This window comes from Desmodus rotundus, chromosome 9, assembly GCF_022682495.2.
Source record: "Desmodus rotundus isolate HL8 chromosome 9, HLdesRot8A.1, whole genome shotgun sequence".
Classification (NCBI taxonomy): Eukaryota; Metazoa; Chordata; class Mammalia; order Chiroptera; family Phyllostomidae; genus Desmodus; species Desmodus rotundus.
Window position 1 is genome coordinate 107278179 of NC_071395.1, and position 18312 is coordinate 107296490.

Genomic DNA, 18312 nt, shown 5'->3' on the forward strand with positions numbered 1-18312 from the left:
CTCTGACCAGTGTGGCTCAACTGGTTGGGGATCACCCTGCAAAACAAAAGGTCACCGGTTCAGTTCCTGGTCAGGGCACATGCCTGATTTGCAGGTTCAAGTCCCGGGTTGGCCAGGGTGCATATAAGACAACTAATGAATGTTTCTCTCTCACATCAATGCTTCTCTACCTCTCTTTCTCCCTTTCCCCCCTCTCTAAAAATAAATAAATAAATTCTTAAATAAATATTTAGATTGATCACATAATTTTAAGTATGGAAGGAACACATAAAAATATAAAACATGGTCTCTAGCCTCAAGAAAACTTCAAAGTTTTACAGTAGTTAAAAAAGCAAGACTTGGGGACTAGCAAGTAATCCTGAAGGGCAGGAATGATGTCCTATCTACTCTGCTTATGGCTTATGATATTTACAGCTGATATAGCTAAAATATATTATTAGCTCAATAAATATTTGTTGTCTTGTTGATTGAACCTTATAGATAGGATGAGATACGAAACAATATTAACACCCCGTTCTTATTTTTTTAACTTTTGAAATATTTTAATAAACACTACGAGAGAACAAAAGCTGAGTAAGGGAAATTCAAGCCCAAAAATAAACCCACCTTACACAGTACAATATCACATCCTGCCACAGATAATTTCAGCCCTGAGTCGGCACGCCCCGTTTCCCAGTCTATCTAGTGACAAGATATCTGCCCTTAGCCCCAAGAACTGGCACTCTTTGTAAAAATCTTGCAGGGGTCAAAATAATTTTAAATGTTACCAAAAATATCCTGAAGAGATTAGGCTTAAATATTAAAAGATGTTGGAGCTCTAAAATAAAGAACTGAAAGTTAGCAGTAAGCCAGTAAACACTAAGAACTGACCAAGTCATGAGCCTAGAAATTCTATGCAGTGACTAGTCTACGCTGGGCGACATTATCGGTTTCACGAGAGCAACAGGGCTTTCTTCGGTGGTTATTTATAGCAAAGGCTCGGTACAATTAAAAAAACCTGTCATGAGTTACCTCAATATGCCATAAATGTGGCTATATTCTAGGTCAAATCATGTGGTTGTTACAGAAAGTTATGTAGAAGAAACCAGCACAATGCCTGTACATTGTTGAATCTGACACTACAAAATAAAGAGCCATTTATAAGACAATTAAACTTGGCCCTTAAGGTTGCAACAGAATAAGAGATTCATGCATTTTGAAGGGTGAAGACACTACTAGACATTCAAAACAGATGGGTTTTGCACGGCAATGGGAATTTAACACTACTGAAATGTACACTTAAAAAATGGCTAAGATGGTAATTTTACATTCTTTTTTATAACTAAAAAGAAAATAAAAAATGGGCTTCAAATTTCTCTTGTATTTTAAATGAAAAATGAATTTATGAGTTTATTAAGTGCTTAGCTATATCTGTTGCCATGGATGGGATGGAGGTAAACTATGGATAAAACCTAATTCCTCTTTTCTTAAATTCACTCCCTGCCTGACTGCAGGTTCTATCTAGATATACCTTAAAGTCCCTGATGCTTACAACGAAAAATTCTGGGATTCAAACAGATTGGCTAGTCCCTAAGAAATGTCCCAAAATTCTGCTTCCTGTGTGCCTGAAGAGTAACATTAACAATGATCCCAGGCATCTCTGAATAGGAAAAAGACATTTCAAGTAGCAGGGAAAGATTGTATTTTTCATGTTGTTTGCAATGAGTTCTTGTGCCACTGGGAAAACAAATTTAATGGTAATCAAATCCTTTTATATCCCCAAAAGAATAGGTTATTACTAATAAACATTAATTGGAAATACATTTATTAAACATCTCTTTTGTGTCACCACTGAGTGGAATTTGTAGAAGTATAACTTAAAAAACAAAGGCTATACACTCTGGTTTCTCATCAGATTGTGTAAATCTTTCACCTTAGAAAGGAAAGGTTTTAAACACTAAAACGTCCTGCCTCATACCCCATCCTTGTGTTCTCTTTACTAAGTGTATAAACTGTTTTTCACATTTTGGTAGGCATTTTAATGAAAAATTTTTTTAGCATTTTTAAATAAAATAGATTTTCTTATAAAACACACTTTTTACTTTATGTTTCTTTCATTTTACATTTGGTCCTACTTTAAAATAACTGTATTTCTATATGGAAGAATGAGAAGATTCTATAAATCTATTAACAAAGTTATGATGTACTTGTTTGTTTCCTTATTCTCACAGTCTGAGATTTTCTTACTCGTTAACTTACTTAAGAAATAAATTAAAATTCTGTGTGTTCTATTTTCTATGAAGCCTCCATTGTACCTTTTTAAAAAAAATTTTGAGAGAGAGGGGAAGGGATGGAGAAAGAGAGGGAGAGAAACATTATTGTGTGGTTGCCTCTCCCCTGCCCCCCACTGGGCATCTGGCCCGCAACCCAGGCGTGTGCCCTGAATGTGAATCGAACCAGTGACCCTTTGGTTCACAGGTCAGCACTCAATTCACTGAGCTACGCCAGCCAGGGCACCCCCCGCTGTACCTTCAACTTCACAATTTTGATGTCATTATACTGCATTATATTTATTTGTTACATTTATCTCCCTAATAGACATGAGCCTCTGGAAGGCAGAGAGTATGTATATACATCCTTGAACTCTTTTTAAAAATATATATATTTTTAGAGACATAAGAAGGAAGGGAAAAAGAGAGGGAGAGAAACGTCAATTGGTAGCCTCTCACACACACCCCAACCAGGAACCAAACCTGCAACCCAGGCATGTACCCTGACCAGGAGTTGAACCGATGACCTTTCACTGTGTGGTATGACATCTAACCAACTGAACCACACCAGTCAGGGCATCCTCAAACTCTTAAGACTTAATACAGATCTGGTACATTCGAAGGATTCAGTAAATGTATGCAGGTAAAAAAAAAAAAAAAAGCAAAAGCAATAACAGAGATACATGTAAAAATGAAGAGCAATTATAATAATTTAGGAGTTTATAGTCTAATGAAGGTTAAGTGACATGTAAACACAAATTATACAAGGCAGAACATTAAAAATGCCATAAGAAACATAAAGTATAAGAAAAAATAGGGGAGGGAATTACAGTATTTTTTTTTTCCCTAGAGACCAATTACCAACCATCCCTAAAAATGAGGCCAAGGTTCTTACCATTCAATCTAGCCTCAAGTTTCCAGTAAATATATACAAATCTATATTAATCATGAAGAAGCTATATGATCACTTCAAGTGCCCTAAGGTAAAAATATCACATTTTCTCCAATTTGGGGGGCCAGAATAACTACTGTATATTTCAATTCTGAATTACCTGCATTTCTCAACACCATCACACCCTTCTAGAAGAAGACAGAGTTTATATCCATCACAGAATTATTAATTATAGCATAGGTTTTGACACCATTATTCCACCCCTTATTTAAGTACTTGGGCAGAATATTGCTCAGAATGTCAATTTCCTCATCTGTAAAATAGGGATGATACCTACCACAGAGGACTCAAGTTAGATAATCCATGTGCAAACACTAAGTAAACATTCAATAACTTCTTACAAAGGATTAACACTAAACCAAAGAAATCAAGGGCTTACTAGTTATATGCATAAATTGCACAAGGGAGACCCCCCCCCAAAAAAAAACCCCCAGAATTATCTTGTGGAGGGAGGGCTGCTTGTAGTACAGGTTTCCCCCGTTAGCTTAGTGCTCTAGGAACCCATCAGTATTACTGTGCCAGCTGGTGTTGTTGTGAGAGGCTGATTTAGGCTTCAGTGAATTTTGGGGAAGACTATTTCAATGCATTTGCCCATTTCACATTGGGCGACTGACGAGTGCACCTGTCCACACCACACTGAGCACTCAGCAGTTTCTGACTAGAAACAGCACGACCCCTGTGCCCCTCCCAACCTATTCACCTGATTTCGCCCCCAGCGACTTTTTTTGTTTCCCCGAGTGAAATGAAAGTCCTCAAAGAGAAATGTTTTGCCAATATGGAAGAGGTGAAACAAAAAACAGCAGAAGCACTAAAAGGTATCAAAACTGACAAGTTCAAACACTGTTTTGAGCGGTGGAAAAAATGTCTCGATAGGTGTACTGCATCAAATGGAGAGAACTTTGAAGGTGACTGATTTTTTAACATGTAAGAATAAATAAAAAAAATATATAAAGAAATACTGTTTTGGGGGGGGTCCCACCTCATACAGTGTGCTTCATAGTTGATTTGTGTTATCATCCTTTATATTTATACCTTCCTTTCCATTTCCATTGCTATCACTCTATTCTAGGCCCTCAACTCATACTCAAACAACTTCCCAAATGGTTTTCCATCTTCATTTTCAGATATATTTTGACTAGACTAGTATTTAACTTCTACTGCAAATGCCCTGTTGGTATACTAAAAAGAACGGATCACAAATCAGAGAATTTGGGACTGGTTTCAGCATTATCACTAGTGTATATTGGAACCTTAAACCTAAACTCCTTCATCTGTAAAATGAATTTTGATTAAATTATCTTTAACATCTCCTGGCTGGGTAGCTCAGGTGGTTAGAGCATTGACCCGATAAATCAAGGTTGTGGGTTTGATCCTCAGTCAGGGCACATACAAGAATCAAGCAATAAATGCATAATTAAGTGGAACAACAAATTGGTGTCTTTTTCTAAAATCAATTAATAGAAAATTAAAAAACTGAATAAAGTCTATAACTCTCCTCTAATCAAAAACTGCCCTTGGCTTACAAAAAATAAAGTTCCAAATTGGAAGAGCATTAGTCTTCCATACTCAGTATAGTAGTTAACAGCATGGATTTTGGAGTCAGAAAAACCAAAATTTGAATTTTTTTAAAAAGTATATTTTATTGATTATGCTGTTACAGTTGTCCCCATTTTTTTCCCTTTGTCTTCCTCCCCCTAGTGCCCCTTTCCCTCCAGCAATGCCTGCCCCCCCCCTTAGTTCATGTCCATGGTCCTGTGTGTAAGTTCTTTGGCTTCTCCATTTCCTATGCTATCCTTAACTTGCCCCTGTCTATTTTGTTCCTACCATTTACGCTTCTTGATCCCTGCACCCTTTCCCCCCCTTTCTTCCCCTTCCCCATCCCAGTTGATAACCCTCCAAATGATACCCATACCTATGATTCGGTTCCTGTTCTGGTTGTTTGCTTAGTTTCTTTTTGTTTTTATGTTTTTAGATTCAGTTGTTGATAGTTGTTATTTTAATGTTCATAGTATTGATCTTCTTTTTCTTAAATAAGTCCCTTTAACATTTCATATAAGAAGGGCTTGGTGATACTGTATTCCTTTAGCTTTACCTTGTCTGGGAAGCACTTTATCTGCCCTCCCATTCTAAATGATAGCTTTGATGGACAGAGTAATCTACGTTGTAGGTCCTTGCTTTTCATCACTTTGAATACTTTTTGCCTGTCCTTTCTTGCCTGAAAAGTTTCTTTTGAGAAATCAGCTGACAGTCTAATGGGAACTCCCCTGAAGGCAACTCTCTGCTTTTCTCTTGCTGCTTGTAAGAATTCTCTCTTTATCTTTAACCTTTGGCATTTTAATTATGATGTGCCTTGGTGTGGGCCTCTTTGGGTCCAAGTTGATCGGGACTCTCTGTGCTTCCTGGACTTGCATGTCTATTTCCTTTACCAAATTAGGGAAGTTTTCTTTCATTATTTTTTCAAATAGATTTCCAATTTCTTGCTCTTTCTCTTCTCCTTCTGACACCTCTATGATGCAAATGTTGGACATCTTGAAGTTGTCCCAGAGGCTGCTTACATGACCCTCATTTTTCTGGATCCTTTTTTTTTCTCGTTATTCTGATCGGTTGCTTTTTGCTTCCTTACATTCAAAATTATTGATTTAATTCTTGGCTTCATCCACTCTACTGTTGTTTCCCTGTAAATTGTTCTTTATTTCAATTAGTGAATCCTTTGTTTCTGACTGAATTTTTTTTTATGCTGCTGAGGTCCTCACTAAGTTCTTTGAGCACCCTCATAACCAGTGTTTTGAACTCTGCATCTGATAGATTGCTTTTCTCCATTTCATTTAGCTCTTTTTCTGGAGTTTTGAGCTGTTCTTTCATTTGGGCCATGTTTCTTTGTCTCCTCGTTTTAGCAGCCTCCCTGTCTTTATTTCTATGTATGAGGTAGAGCTGCTTTGACTCCATGTCTTGGTAGTGGACCCTAATGTAGTAGGTGTCCTATAGAGTCCAGTAGCACAGCCTCCCCTCTCACCCTAGCTGGGTACTTGAGGTACACTCTTCATATGGGCTGAGTACACCCTCATCTTGTAGTTGAGCTTTGCTTGCTGTTGGTAGATCAATGGGAAGGATGTACCCTGGCCAGTCAGCTGCAAGGACTGGCTGTGACCACTTACCACCACCATCTGCCCTCTGTGGAGGATCAGATGTGCAGGAGCAGGGTGGCGGTGCTATGAAATGGTTTATAACTGTCCAGTGAGTGCTCTGGCTCTGGGGTTTCCTGGGTGGTTCAGGCCAAGGTCAGCTCCCACCTGTGTCTTGCCCAGGCTGCCCTGCCTGAGCTATAAAGCAAGATGAGAAGGCTGCTACTTGTACTGGGCTTGGAGATTCCCAGGCAAAGACAAGGTGTGAAACTAATCTGGCTGGTGCTAGTGCCCTGTCTGGAGCTCACTGAGGCCAGCTGCTGCCTGTTTGAGAGGATTTAGGAAGATGTGAAGCATGAGACAAGACCAGTTATTCATATGGAAAAGCAGTTTGGGTGGGACGGAGTCTCTAAGGATCTCCAAGGTGGTTCAACCTGTTACCCAGGTTGAGAGAGTCTCAAATATGGCACCAGCCTGCCAGCTCTGTAGCTCTGCAGGGGGAAGACTCAGAAAAGGGACAATAGCTTCTGCCTGCCTTGATGCCAGATGCTTCAGCCTCTCCTAGTACGCCACTGGTACCCTTTAAGCTGCCACCCCGGTGTTGGAGCTTGGAGGGAGTGAGTCTGAGCAGGTGAGTCCATGTGTGGGTTTCTTAAGAGGAAATGCTTGGGGCTCCAGAAGTTTCTTCCACTGACTCAATCCCTACTGGTTTTTGTAGCCAGAAGTTGTGGGAACTTATCTTCCTGGCACTGGAACCCTTGGCTGGGGGACCTGGTGTGGGACTGTGACTCCTCACTCCCAAGATATCCCTCCCGAATTTTTATCCACCACACGTGGGTGAGGGACCAGACTGTTCCGCATCTGCGCCCCTCCTACCAGTCCGGATGGATGTGGTTTCTTTAATTCTGTATTTGTCAGACTTCCATTTAACTCGATTTCTGACATTTCTGAGTGATGGTTGTTCATTTTTAGATGTAATTCTGATGTGGTTGTGCAAAGGGGTGAGCCATGTCTGCCTACGCTGCCAACTTAAAATTTGAGTTCTGATACTGTTATTTACTGATTGTTTATTCTTGGGAAAACTTACTAAACTTCTCTAAACCTGTTTCTTTTTCTGCAAAATGGGAACAGTAATTATCTCACATATTTGTTGTAAGAATTAAATGAGATCTGTTAAGTGCTTACTACATAGTAAATACCCAGTAAGTACTAGATTTGTGCCTATTCAAACCAACTTCCCATTACTGCCTTCTAGTTATGGTTTCCAAACTACTCCCGGAGACATAGAACTCTACTTCAACCAAAATAACTATGGTAGCCCCTCCCTTTTATATGTTAAGGTTCAACATTAAAAAAAATAGTTTGGAAGGTTCTTCTGCCAAAAATTAAATGTATAAAATCCACTGCCCTATGGGCAATTCTCTGATCCAGCCAGCCACGCTGACTCTTTGCCAAATATAATTACCTTGTATTTGGTAATACCTATTATTCTTCCCTCCTTAACACTATACTGTGAAGTCTTCCCTAGTTAAGGGGACTCCTCTGAGCCCTTTAACACACACTTGAGTTAAGACGTCCCATTCAAATTATGAAAATTCATTTCCAAAAAGTCAACAGTAGCACACCTCTCCCTAAAGATTCCTCAACAATGAGACCCTCCATAACCGGATGCAGAAGTATTGAACAACGATTCCCATCATTTCTGAGGTAGTGTTCACTTCACATCTGCAAAGAATAAACACTAGCTTTTGACTATGAGGGAGAAAAAAAGTGAAGGAAGTTGGCTGGTTTCCAACCAGCAAGAACTTGGAAGGAGAAATATTACTATTTTGTTTTTACCCAAATGATTAGTATATTAAAAGAAACATAAATGCAACGGAAACTCCATGCCATACATTTCCCACAGGCTCATCTGAACCTGAGAAATGGCCTTTCTGCTTAGAGAGCCACAGGAAACCTCTGCTTCCACTTTATGTTTCATGTGAAATGTGTTAATTTCTCTCTCTACTACTATGCAGAATCTGACTGCAGAGAAAAAGAGCCAAGGCAAGAACCAGTTTTGGGGAGAATGTGTGTGTGGGGGGATGGGGGCAATAGCGCAAAAATTAAACTCTGCTGTTGAATGGTTCCCATATTTTAATACTGAAGCCACAATGGAATACCACTAAATGACACAAAGGATACCCTGCTACTATGTATTTCTTTTATTCCACCCACCCATCACCTCCATCAAAAAAAATTTAAAACAGGTTGAGCCATAGACAATATCTTTGAACAGAAAGTATTCATGACACAGAAGCTTAATCTTACAAATTATTAGTTTAATAGTAACTTAAAATACACGTATAGGAAAAACAGACTATTCTAGGAGGGGGAAGACAGATGGTAAAAAAACCAAACACTTTTTTAAAGAAGGACAACAAATATATTCAGGCATAAGATCTGCATCAGAAACATTGTTTTCTTTCTTTCTTTCTTTTTGTACATTTAAAAAACTTACCCTGAAGAGATTTTCCCAATCCCTGGCCCAGCTTCCACCCATGTTTCTGGAGTAAGCGATGTCCAATATTATCCTGACAGACAGAACAGAGAGACAAACCAAAAATATTCCAATAATATATTCTTCCCTTCCTAGTGACATATAAACAGGTGATGAGCAAGAGATAAGTCTACATATATGCATGCAAAAAAGGTGCTAATAGTAGGGTAAATGTATCCAATAAAGGGACATTAATGTAAAAAGAAATGCTGGCTAGTATTTTATATGGAAAGAATATAGAGGGTCCTTTCTGATGGTGTGCTGGGCAACTTTTGTACATAACATTTTAAAAAGGAGAAAAAGGGGAAGGGGAAAAGAAGGAAGAATACATTTATGAAGTTTTAAACTAACATTAAAAAAGCATAAAAATCAAGGTACTTATACAATCATATCCACCACCTAGACAGCACCACTTTAAGATTTTTTTAAAAAGAAGATCTACATTGTGTTTAGTTATTTTGTTTATGTGTCAGGCTTTCATGATACAAAGTAAGTTGTAAGTGTAAGACTGCCCCACCACTAGAAATGAAAACACAATCAGAGCAAAATCCAGGCTAGACTTGATTGGTTTTTAAATATATATAAAATATAAATATTTAACTAGCATGCAGCCAATATTAAACTGAAAAAACAGTGAGGTTAGTAAAACAAGAAATTAAATTGATTAAACAGAAAAATAAAATGAGCTCAAGCACAGACTGAGTGATGCATTTCAACATGTAATCTAACAAAAATGCTAAAATGTTAGAATGAAACAGGCCTAGCAATAAGTTAACAGTAAAGAACCATTAGTGCATGTAGGGGGAAAAAACCAATATACATAATGTCTCATCTTCCTAGGAGCACAGTGGAAAAGGTATTTCAATGTAAATTGCATGAAAAGACACCAGAAACAACAATTAAATGTCAGCTTTTGTGTAAGGGGTCACAATCTTAGAAACCTCTGCATACCTTTGTCCCATTCTTTGCTTTTTTACAAATACTGTCCAGTATAGAGACAAAGCTAAAACAGCCATTAACTGTATCAGATAAAATGATGCTACTTATCCAAAGGAAGGCACTTAAAAATTATAAGCACAAAGTGTTCTATATGTATTAAAATTTATTTTACAGTGCTAATCAGGTATCACCATTTGAAAATAATTTTGTATTTCCCAAAATCAATGTCAAAGCTAACAAAACCATAAAACTCTGTATAAAAATCAAACATCTCATATGAAACTGTTTTTCATCTTTTATTTAACTCCATACCAATGATAAAATGCTCTTTGGAGTTATAGAGGAAGGAAAAAAGTTATTTTACTGTTACCTTCTCTGACAGAAAGTTAAAAGTGGAAGATTAACCTTCCCCAATGTTGTTTTTGTTTTGTTTTTAAAGGACAATTTTCTTCTACAAGTTTATGACAGCATACAAACTGGAAAACTGAGCTGAGTAGCTGGTTACTTCATTGATGGGGGGAAAAGAGATCAGGAGACTTTTTAAAAAATAAAAATGAAGAAAAAGATAATGGAAAACTTGTTTCTAAAACAAAAGATACTACTGTATTAAATATATGTATGTATGTGAGTATATGTATATACACCTACATACACACACATGCACACACAGTATCATTACAGTACAAAAAAGGTCACTAGAAATTCTTTGCTAGGAACGGGAAGAATCAGAAAATGCTGTGATTATGTGTGATGCCAGGTGATGACTTCCATGTTACTATACATCGCAAATACTTGATCTAAGTCTGCTGCCTCGATTTCCCTTCTCTCCTCTCCAATGAATTGTCAGGAAAAGCATCCCCTTAACCAGTATTTAAGTACTGAGTACTTAAATATTTATAAATAACCTCATTGTAAAAAATAAATAAACAAATAATAAAAGTCTTAATGCAAGCAATGCTAGCAGAAAATGAAAAGGTGAAGAGGCCTTTATTACACTACTATGAAAATAAACTTACCTGTATATACAATCCTTATTTTATATCATAACTCCTACAACTGAGTAACCACAGACAGGACAAAGAAAGCAGAATGACTCTAACATTATGTGGTTGGTTAAATTATTGTTTAATCTTTTAATAAACCACTGTTATAACTACTTGGCACAGAGATTTATGGTATTAAACCATGCTGACAAAAATTGCTGTCCCCTTTTTTATTTAAGCAAACTCAGTCTTTGGCTAAGTGGAGATGAGACATTATGCTGACTGTGTTATATTATGAATGCACTAAAATAAACAGACAGATGAAGCAGTATGCTATTTCCAAAAGCAGTGCAAGTGGAGTGAAAGCATTTCCATACGAACCTGGCTTTAAAAACTGGGCTGTCAAAAGAACAGTTAAATGTAACACAAAGTAAGAAACTGTCCATTCACTAATGGTCGTTTTTTTTTTTTTTTTTTTGTCTTGTTTTCAATTCACTGCTTGCAATTAATGTATTTACTAAAGAGTGAAAGCATAAGTAAATTCACGAGTCAAGACCAGCTGAGAGGTTCAAGAGCAGCGTGTTGTGACTGACAACAGTGAAAGGAAAGCAAATGTTATAGGGAGAGGGAGAAAAAGAAAAATTTAGAGTTATACACATTAGCACCACTTTTACAAAACCACTCAAGATGGCTGTCACCTTCTCAAAAAAGCTACTGATACAAATGGCAGTGGCCTTTCTCTACTAAAACTTTAGGTGAAAACTGTTCTTTAATTAAATCTACTTTCCCAAGTATGAATTGGGAATGAATTGTCAGGAACTATATGAAAATTATTAACATGCCATTCTACGTCCTTGTGATGACAATAAAGACAACAGAAACAACAGACATAAATCCCAGAACGTCTTGTTCGCCGACTCCTAGACTAAGTGAATGGCTAACAGGGAAAATCTGGACCCTTCCTACCATCCCAGACTACCTGCTTTTGGAGGAATAAAGCCAGCTCTGTGACTCTGTGGAAAGGGGTAGTATTCAATACTGCCCCTTTTCCTACTAAAAAAGAAAAGAAGTTTTACAAACACTTGTCAGAAATCCAATAGGTTAAGGATAATGGATATCACAAGGAAGGCACACCAAATTACCTTATACAAAGTAGAGCAAAGCAGACTTGTCTACCTCTGCAATGAGCAAAATGTTCATTAAATGTTCGCTGTGAAGAATAAGGAATTCAATCTCCAGTCTGTGAAAATAATTAATCTACTTCTCTCTGTTGAGGGTTGTGGTTTTGTCAATTATTTTCACTAATATTATTTATAGCCCAAATAGGTAATCTAGACATAACAAGAGCAACGAGCACTAAATTAACTTCTAAAATAGTAATAATTACTACTTCAGTCACTGTAATAGTTGACTAAATTATCTTTCAGTTTTTCATTTTTTAAAAGATTTTATTTACTTATTTTTAGAGAGATGGAGATCAAACTCAGAACCCAGACGTGTGCCCTGACTGGGAATCTAAACGGCAAGGCTTCGCTTTGCAGGACAACGCCCAACCAACTGAGCCACACTGGGCAAGGCTTCAGTTTTTTACTTTTAAACAGACTATAAAATCTGGTGTTTAATTATAATCTTGTAGGACCAAAAATAAATAGAAATTTTTTTCTTTTTAAACGCAGTCTGGTTTATGATTGACTGAGGCGCTCAAGAGCCTGATTTAAATGCACATGGAAGAACTACAGGAAAATACTAGTTGTAAAATAATAAAGCAACTGAATTTTTACCCAAGGATGGTAGGCAAAACGCTGGTTTTCCAAAACCTGTTAGTTACTGTCTATGCTCCAAAGCATAGCTTTACCGTCTAAAACTCCAGAGTGGTGGCAGGGTGGCACTTTCTTTGGTTAGGCAGGAAGTTCTTCCTAATTCTGGTGAAACTATGAAGTTGAGCTGAAAACCCAAACTATTTTTACCTAAGTTACCTCAGTTAGCTTTTAAAATATTTTCTTCTAGGTCAAAAGTTAAATGTATAATAAAATGTTACATTTTTATCCTTTGTTTCCCTCTAATATATGTATGAAAATATAATTTTAAGTAAGATTTTTAAAAGAATGTATATTATGAACAACTACCAACCTGCTGAAAACACACCACCAGCAAAAAATTTTTAAATTAAAAAAATTATTAAAAACATTATTGTTTTACTCCTTCCTCAACATTTCTATTTATTAAATATCAGGTAGAAAACTGCCAGGAAATTTTGCTCTGCTGCATAAAGCTGTATACCATTCAGAGTAACAACAATCATTTTGGCAACAGCACCACCAATCTGTATAATGCGAGTCTGTCAAAAACACAGGTAAAAATTTACTTTATTGTATGGGGTTCATTCAAAGTTTTAGAATAGCAATCATGTCTCAAGAGAAACTGTACTACAATTATGTCAATGACTGAATTAAATATTAATTCCACATTGAATTTTCAGTTGACAGCCACATTCAATTTATACCATTTAGTCTATATTCAAGTGACAAAAATGGTTAAGTCTCTTGAGTGGATTGTAAGCTTTGCTGATTGTGTATTAAAGACTCTATAAGCAAAAACCAAATGCTACTAAGGTGAACCCATGCAAACAAGTTGTAAAAATTCCCAAAACAAAAAATCTATATAGCTCACTACAGATGACACAATGAAGACTAGAGAGAAAACCATATAGTAATGCTACACCATTCAGCTCCAAGAAGCACATTATTTATAGTGCAGTCCACATATGGTCACTGCTAAACGTCAAATCAGCAGTCTTACAGAGTTACGGTTTGGAACTAGTGGAGTCCACAGATCTAAACAGATAGGTTACAGGACAAAACCCAATTACACATAGACTTCTAAGTCCTTAGTGAACAAAGTGAACATCAGCAACTGGAGTTTGAAAACTTCCATTAATTTTTAAAACCTGCTTGGTCAACCTGACAACTATAAAGACAGGATTTTAATCAGTCAGGTAGAACAAAGACCAACTATTAGTTGATGGGTAGTTTTGCTTCCAACTGCAAGAATGACAACATAGTTTAAGTCTATGACGCAGGCATTTTGCTTCATGTATACCTTATAATCACTCATCTGATTTCTCGTCTTGTTTCTTTGGTAAAGGTCACATAGAACTAAATGAATCACACCAATCAATTCTTAGAACTATGGTGCAATCCTAGACTGGGTGATCTATGGCTTTAGATTAAGTTTTGTTTTCTAAATATTTTATCTTTAAGTATGTGAAGGTCATAATTATTACATTTGGGATCTAAAAATCTCATAAAGCAATAACTTAAAGTTCAAGTTCTATAAAGTTTTTTGTAATAAGGGTAAAATGTTAACACTTTCCACCTTCTCTTTAAGTCATATATTCAAATTGTCTAGGGATTCTTTCATAATTTTCTTAGAATGGTATTTTATTCATGACCAGAAATTTTACTGAAAGATATTTGGTTAGTTAAAATATATCTTTGTAACAAAGACTATGAAATACTTTACAAATGCTAGATTTTTAAATGTTTTCAACATTTCCTTTAAAATACCTGTATCATCTCGCTAACAAATGTAAGCTTCCGAAATTTACTAAAAGCATAATGCATTCTTGCATCCCATTTACCATCTTGCTGGTTTGCAACAAATTTACCCTATTACAAAACAAAAAGACCTTAATCCTATACTCACAATAACCTTTCAAACAGGCAAATTCTTGGCACAAACCTGTGCAGAGACTTCCACGGTTACCAGCTGCTGCAGATTACCTTTGTTAAATAAAAAAAAAATGACTAGACCTTTAGCTCCTGCAATGATCTGTAGACTCCCAAAGCTGCATATTTCCAGCCACTTTTGAGTTGCATGCTGTAGCAAAACAGTCAGCACCTCTCATAGATATTGCTGCAGAGAAAGATTTTAATTCAGCAGAGACTCTTTCTGTGTGTCTGAAGCAACTATTTCCCACCTTAGAACAAAACGGCTCAATAGAGCCAGCCAGTCATAAAACTAATATACACCTACTTGGTGGGCATTCCTTAGGTTATACGACACTTCTTTATTGGGGGGGTGGGGGAAGAGTGGGGATACTGTACTACCTACTTTAATGCCAATCATTTTAAGAGTGTCTTTAAAAACTTTAAATTTATCCCCAAATTTGGTAACAGAAATAAAATTCCCCCTATCTTGTATATCCCACCTCTATCTAACATAATGTAAGCTATGAAGCTCCTCCTCCTATCTAACTACCACAGCACAAATAATGCATATATTTATATATTTCAGGAGTAAATTTATAAGTATAATTTAGTAATATATATATCTCTAAGCATACACTTATTTAAAAATTAAATACACAGTCTGAGTGCCTTATCACTTGCTATTTTAAGAGGGGAAGGTAATACTATTCAATAAATGAGACACAGAGCAATTCCACTGCTACTCATTGACATTACTCAAAAATGATTATTCCGTCAGACTGTCTTCTGATAGTGTTCTCCCTATGACATGTGCTGGAAAAAATCCTGGACAGTGTGAGAGGAAAAAAAACATTAGTCTCACATGCCAAAGGAATGTTCCAAAAACCCCTTAAAATTAGCCCTCAAAAAAGGCATAAAATGTTATATATATTTTAATTTAGTGCTTTTTAAAAATCTTTGTTGACTATAGTGATAATAAATACTAGGGCACAAACTTAGTCTAACTACATTTCCTGTAACTATAAAGTCAGAGTACCCACAGAATTATAGCCTGTGTAAGAATATTAAACTGTGTACCTTGTAGAATATGGTACTTGGACCTTGCTTCTGACAATTCTGTTCTTAAACATTGATCACCCAAAAAACCATTTAAATTAAATTAGAAAAATGAAATTATTTTTCAAGTACAAGATACTGAGCTAGTTAGTTAGCCTAGAGACTTCATTGTAAAATTCTGCTTTGTGATAATTCCCAAGATGATACAGCACAAAGCAAAAACTTCAGTGATTTTTTTTGACTGAGCAAAATGGGCTTGGCACTTATCCTTAAGTCAAAACAAGACTGGGCTTTCAGTACATCAGATGTGAATTCTCCCTCTGCAGCATTATCACATGCGTCATCAATTACTGCCATGCCTAAGTCTAGCATCATGCCAGCACGTTAAGACAGAAGGTACTATATGCAGTGTTCACTGGACCAGAAGAACAGAAATAAGAAGGGAAAGTGGGGGAGAAAGAAACCCTAGAGAAGAAATTAAAAAAAAAAGGCAGACCGTGCAATACAAACCAGATCATGGCTGCTTAGCTAATATGGGCCAACTGCTGTGGAAGAAAAATGTCGAACACCCCAAGTTGTGTAAATTTCTGTAAACATCTAAACACACACACAAACACACAATACCAACCTAATTAGGAACATAAATATATGTTGATCCTTTACTATATTACAGTTGTGAAAATAAAAGCTAAAGTTAAAATATCTGTGCTCTCTAAATTGCCTTATTTTCCTGAGAGGGGAAGAAGCTAGTGTTTCTTAAAAGGAGAGAAGGGACGTCTTGACTGTTATAAAGATTACAATTCCCTGTTTGATCATTTTTCACTCAAACGCAAATAACTCACTAAAATCCTTATTAAATTAAGTGTGTACACTTAAGCACAAATATTAAATACTGACAATACTGACAAGTTTAGACATTTTAACAACGGACTGAGTAATCTGAAAATAAAGGGGTTTTCAAAATAAAAACAATGTTCAAAAATGAAGATTAAAAAAAAATTAAGTCAGAAAATAAATCTCCTTTTAGTATTGCTTTGTATCAATATCCAAAACTAAACTGTGTAAAGAGATAGAAAGAAAGAATTAACTTTTGACAAAACCCAGACATCTCTTAAGCTACTGAAACCAAATTTACAATGTTTCACAAGAGTCTGGTAAATCAAATGTGTTAGTCCTTAACTATTCCTAATGGAACATTATAAGAATGTGCTGCCCAGGAAAAGTGAAGCTTTTAAAGGATCAAAATACATTTTACTCCTTTATTCAATTTATAAAAACACTAAACTTTTAACCTGCTATCTGTAACAGAATGGGCCAAAATGGTATTTCTTTATCAAAATTCTAAATTTCTAGATTTTTCAGACTAATATCCCAACATAGTAAATATTAGATTATACCCCAAACTCTATTTGATTACTGTCAGGCATGCAAGAAAATCGCTCTAGACTGTACTGTAAGTTGTAAGTTTAACTTCATTCACATCAAGTGTCACACGAACACTACCTAACTAACTAGCTATGACCCAAAACTAAGCAGTGATCATCTTACCGATTCAATAGGCTTGTCAAGTGATGCTTGTTCAATTTCCAAATGTCCTTCTTCATACTGATCAAAGTGATTACCCTGAAAAAATAAGACTACAGTTATTTTTTCAAAAGCAATCAAACAAGGGGCTATTTTTAATTTTTCACACTTTTGTAATAGACAACCAAAACTGTGCCACAAATTCAGACTTCTAAAAAATCTTAACAATTTATTAATAGTCTAGTAATGTGACCTCTTCTTAAGACAAACACTGAAATTACTAACTAAAACACTACCAAACATTGGGATATTAGCCTTCTTAGATCAACTATATTAGGAAGACTCCAGAATCTTAAAAACAAAGGGCTGTATTTGTTTTACTTTTCATAAACAATCTTGTACTAAAGAATAATGTCATAGTAATAAGAAGAATGCAAATAAAATTTATAATACTGTTCAATGTTAGTAACACTGCTTTTAACTGAAACTGCTAAAACATTCCATTTTAAATCATCAAAATTTAACCCCCAAGATTAAAGGAATTCAAAAACACAATCTCTCGACACAGTACCCCCAATGGAGCTATTAGTCAAATGATTTGCCAAGGGAGATAAGCATGCCTGTACAATGCCGTACCTGACCATAACCAGGCAAGCTATTACTGCAACTAGAATAAATCAAAAACGGTTCAATTGAAGATAGGTGTAGTCAACTAGAAGTTCTCTCTAATTGCGATTTTTTCCTGATCTCCCTGCTCCACTAAATGGAAGAACTAGTAATTTGGCTTTAAATCACAATATCAATTTTCTGGTTCCCTACTTCTTACAAAGTAAAGGGCATGAGGATTTGAGTCCTGAATTAACTAACCTGAATCAAAAGACTAGACTTCAGTGTAGCCTAAATTAATTTAGTGTGGAGTGGTATGACAATGTGAATGTTAACCTAACAAAAAGATACTTTGCTTTTTCAAGGTAAACTTTTAGTTGAATAAATAAACTTTAACCATAAAGAGCTATAACATAACTTGCCATAAGTATATGCTTACTTCTTTCACAAAGATATCATAAATGTATGCTTACTTCTCTCATCGGTCTATGAAGTCCTTTAGGACAAGAACTGAGTCTTGTTTACCTCTTACAACCCCAAGATTTAATACAGTGGCTAAACATAGAGAACAGTTACAGGCTAAAACTGTGTGGTAGTGATGAAAAGTTCTGGAACCACATAGTGCTGATGCT

General features: G+C 36.0%; 1 protein-coding gene across 6 annotated transcripts in view; it reads right to left on the reverse strand.

The window, feature by feature from the left end:
• The window catches only part of GPATCH8 (G-patch domain containing 8), a 73081-nt gene that overhangs the window by 38792 nt on the left and 15977 nt on the right, over nucleotides 1-18312 (reverse strand). For 2 of the 6 annotated variants that reach the window (XM_045190008.2, XM_045190010.2), the window contains exons 1-4: nucleotides 17099-17179; nucleotides 16061-16095; nucleotides 11166-11183; nucleotides 8824-8896 (exon numbers count right to left, since the gene is read on the reverse strand). Coding sequence is in view for 1 of the 6 variants with exons in the window: in XM_024553597.3 (XP_024409365.2) it covers nucleotides 8824-8896; nucleotides 17099-17173 (148 nt within the window). In the remaining 5 variants the exon portion in view is untranslated. Of the gene's footprint in view, nucleotides 1-8823; nucleotides 8897-11165; nucleotides 11184-16060; nucleotides 16096-17098; nucleotides 17180-18312 lie in introns of those variants that run through there. The other 4 variants (XM_045190009.3, XM_045190011.2, XM_024553597.3 and 1 more) reach the window with 3 other exon arrangements.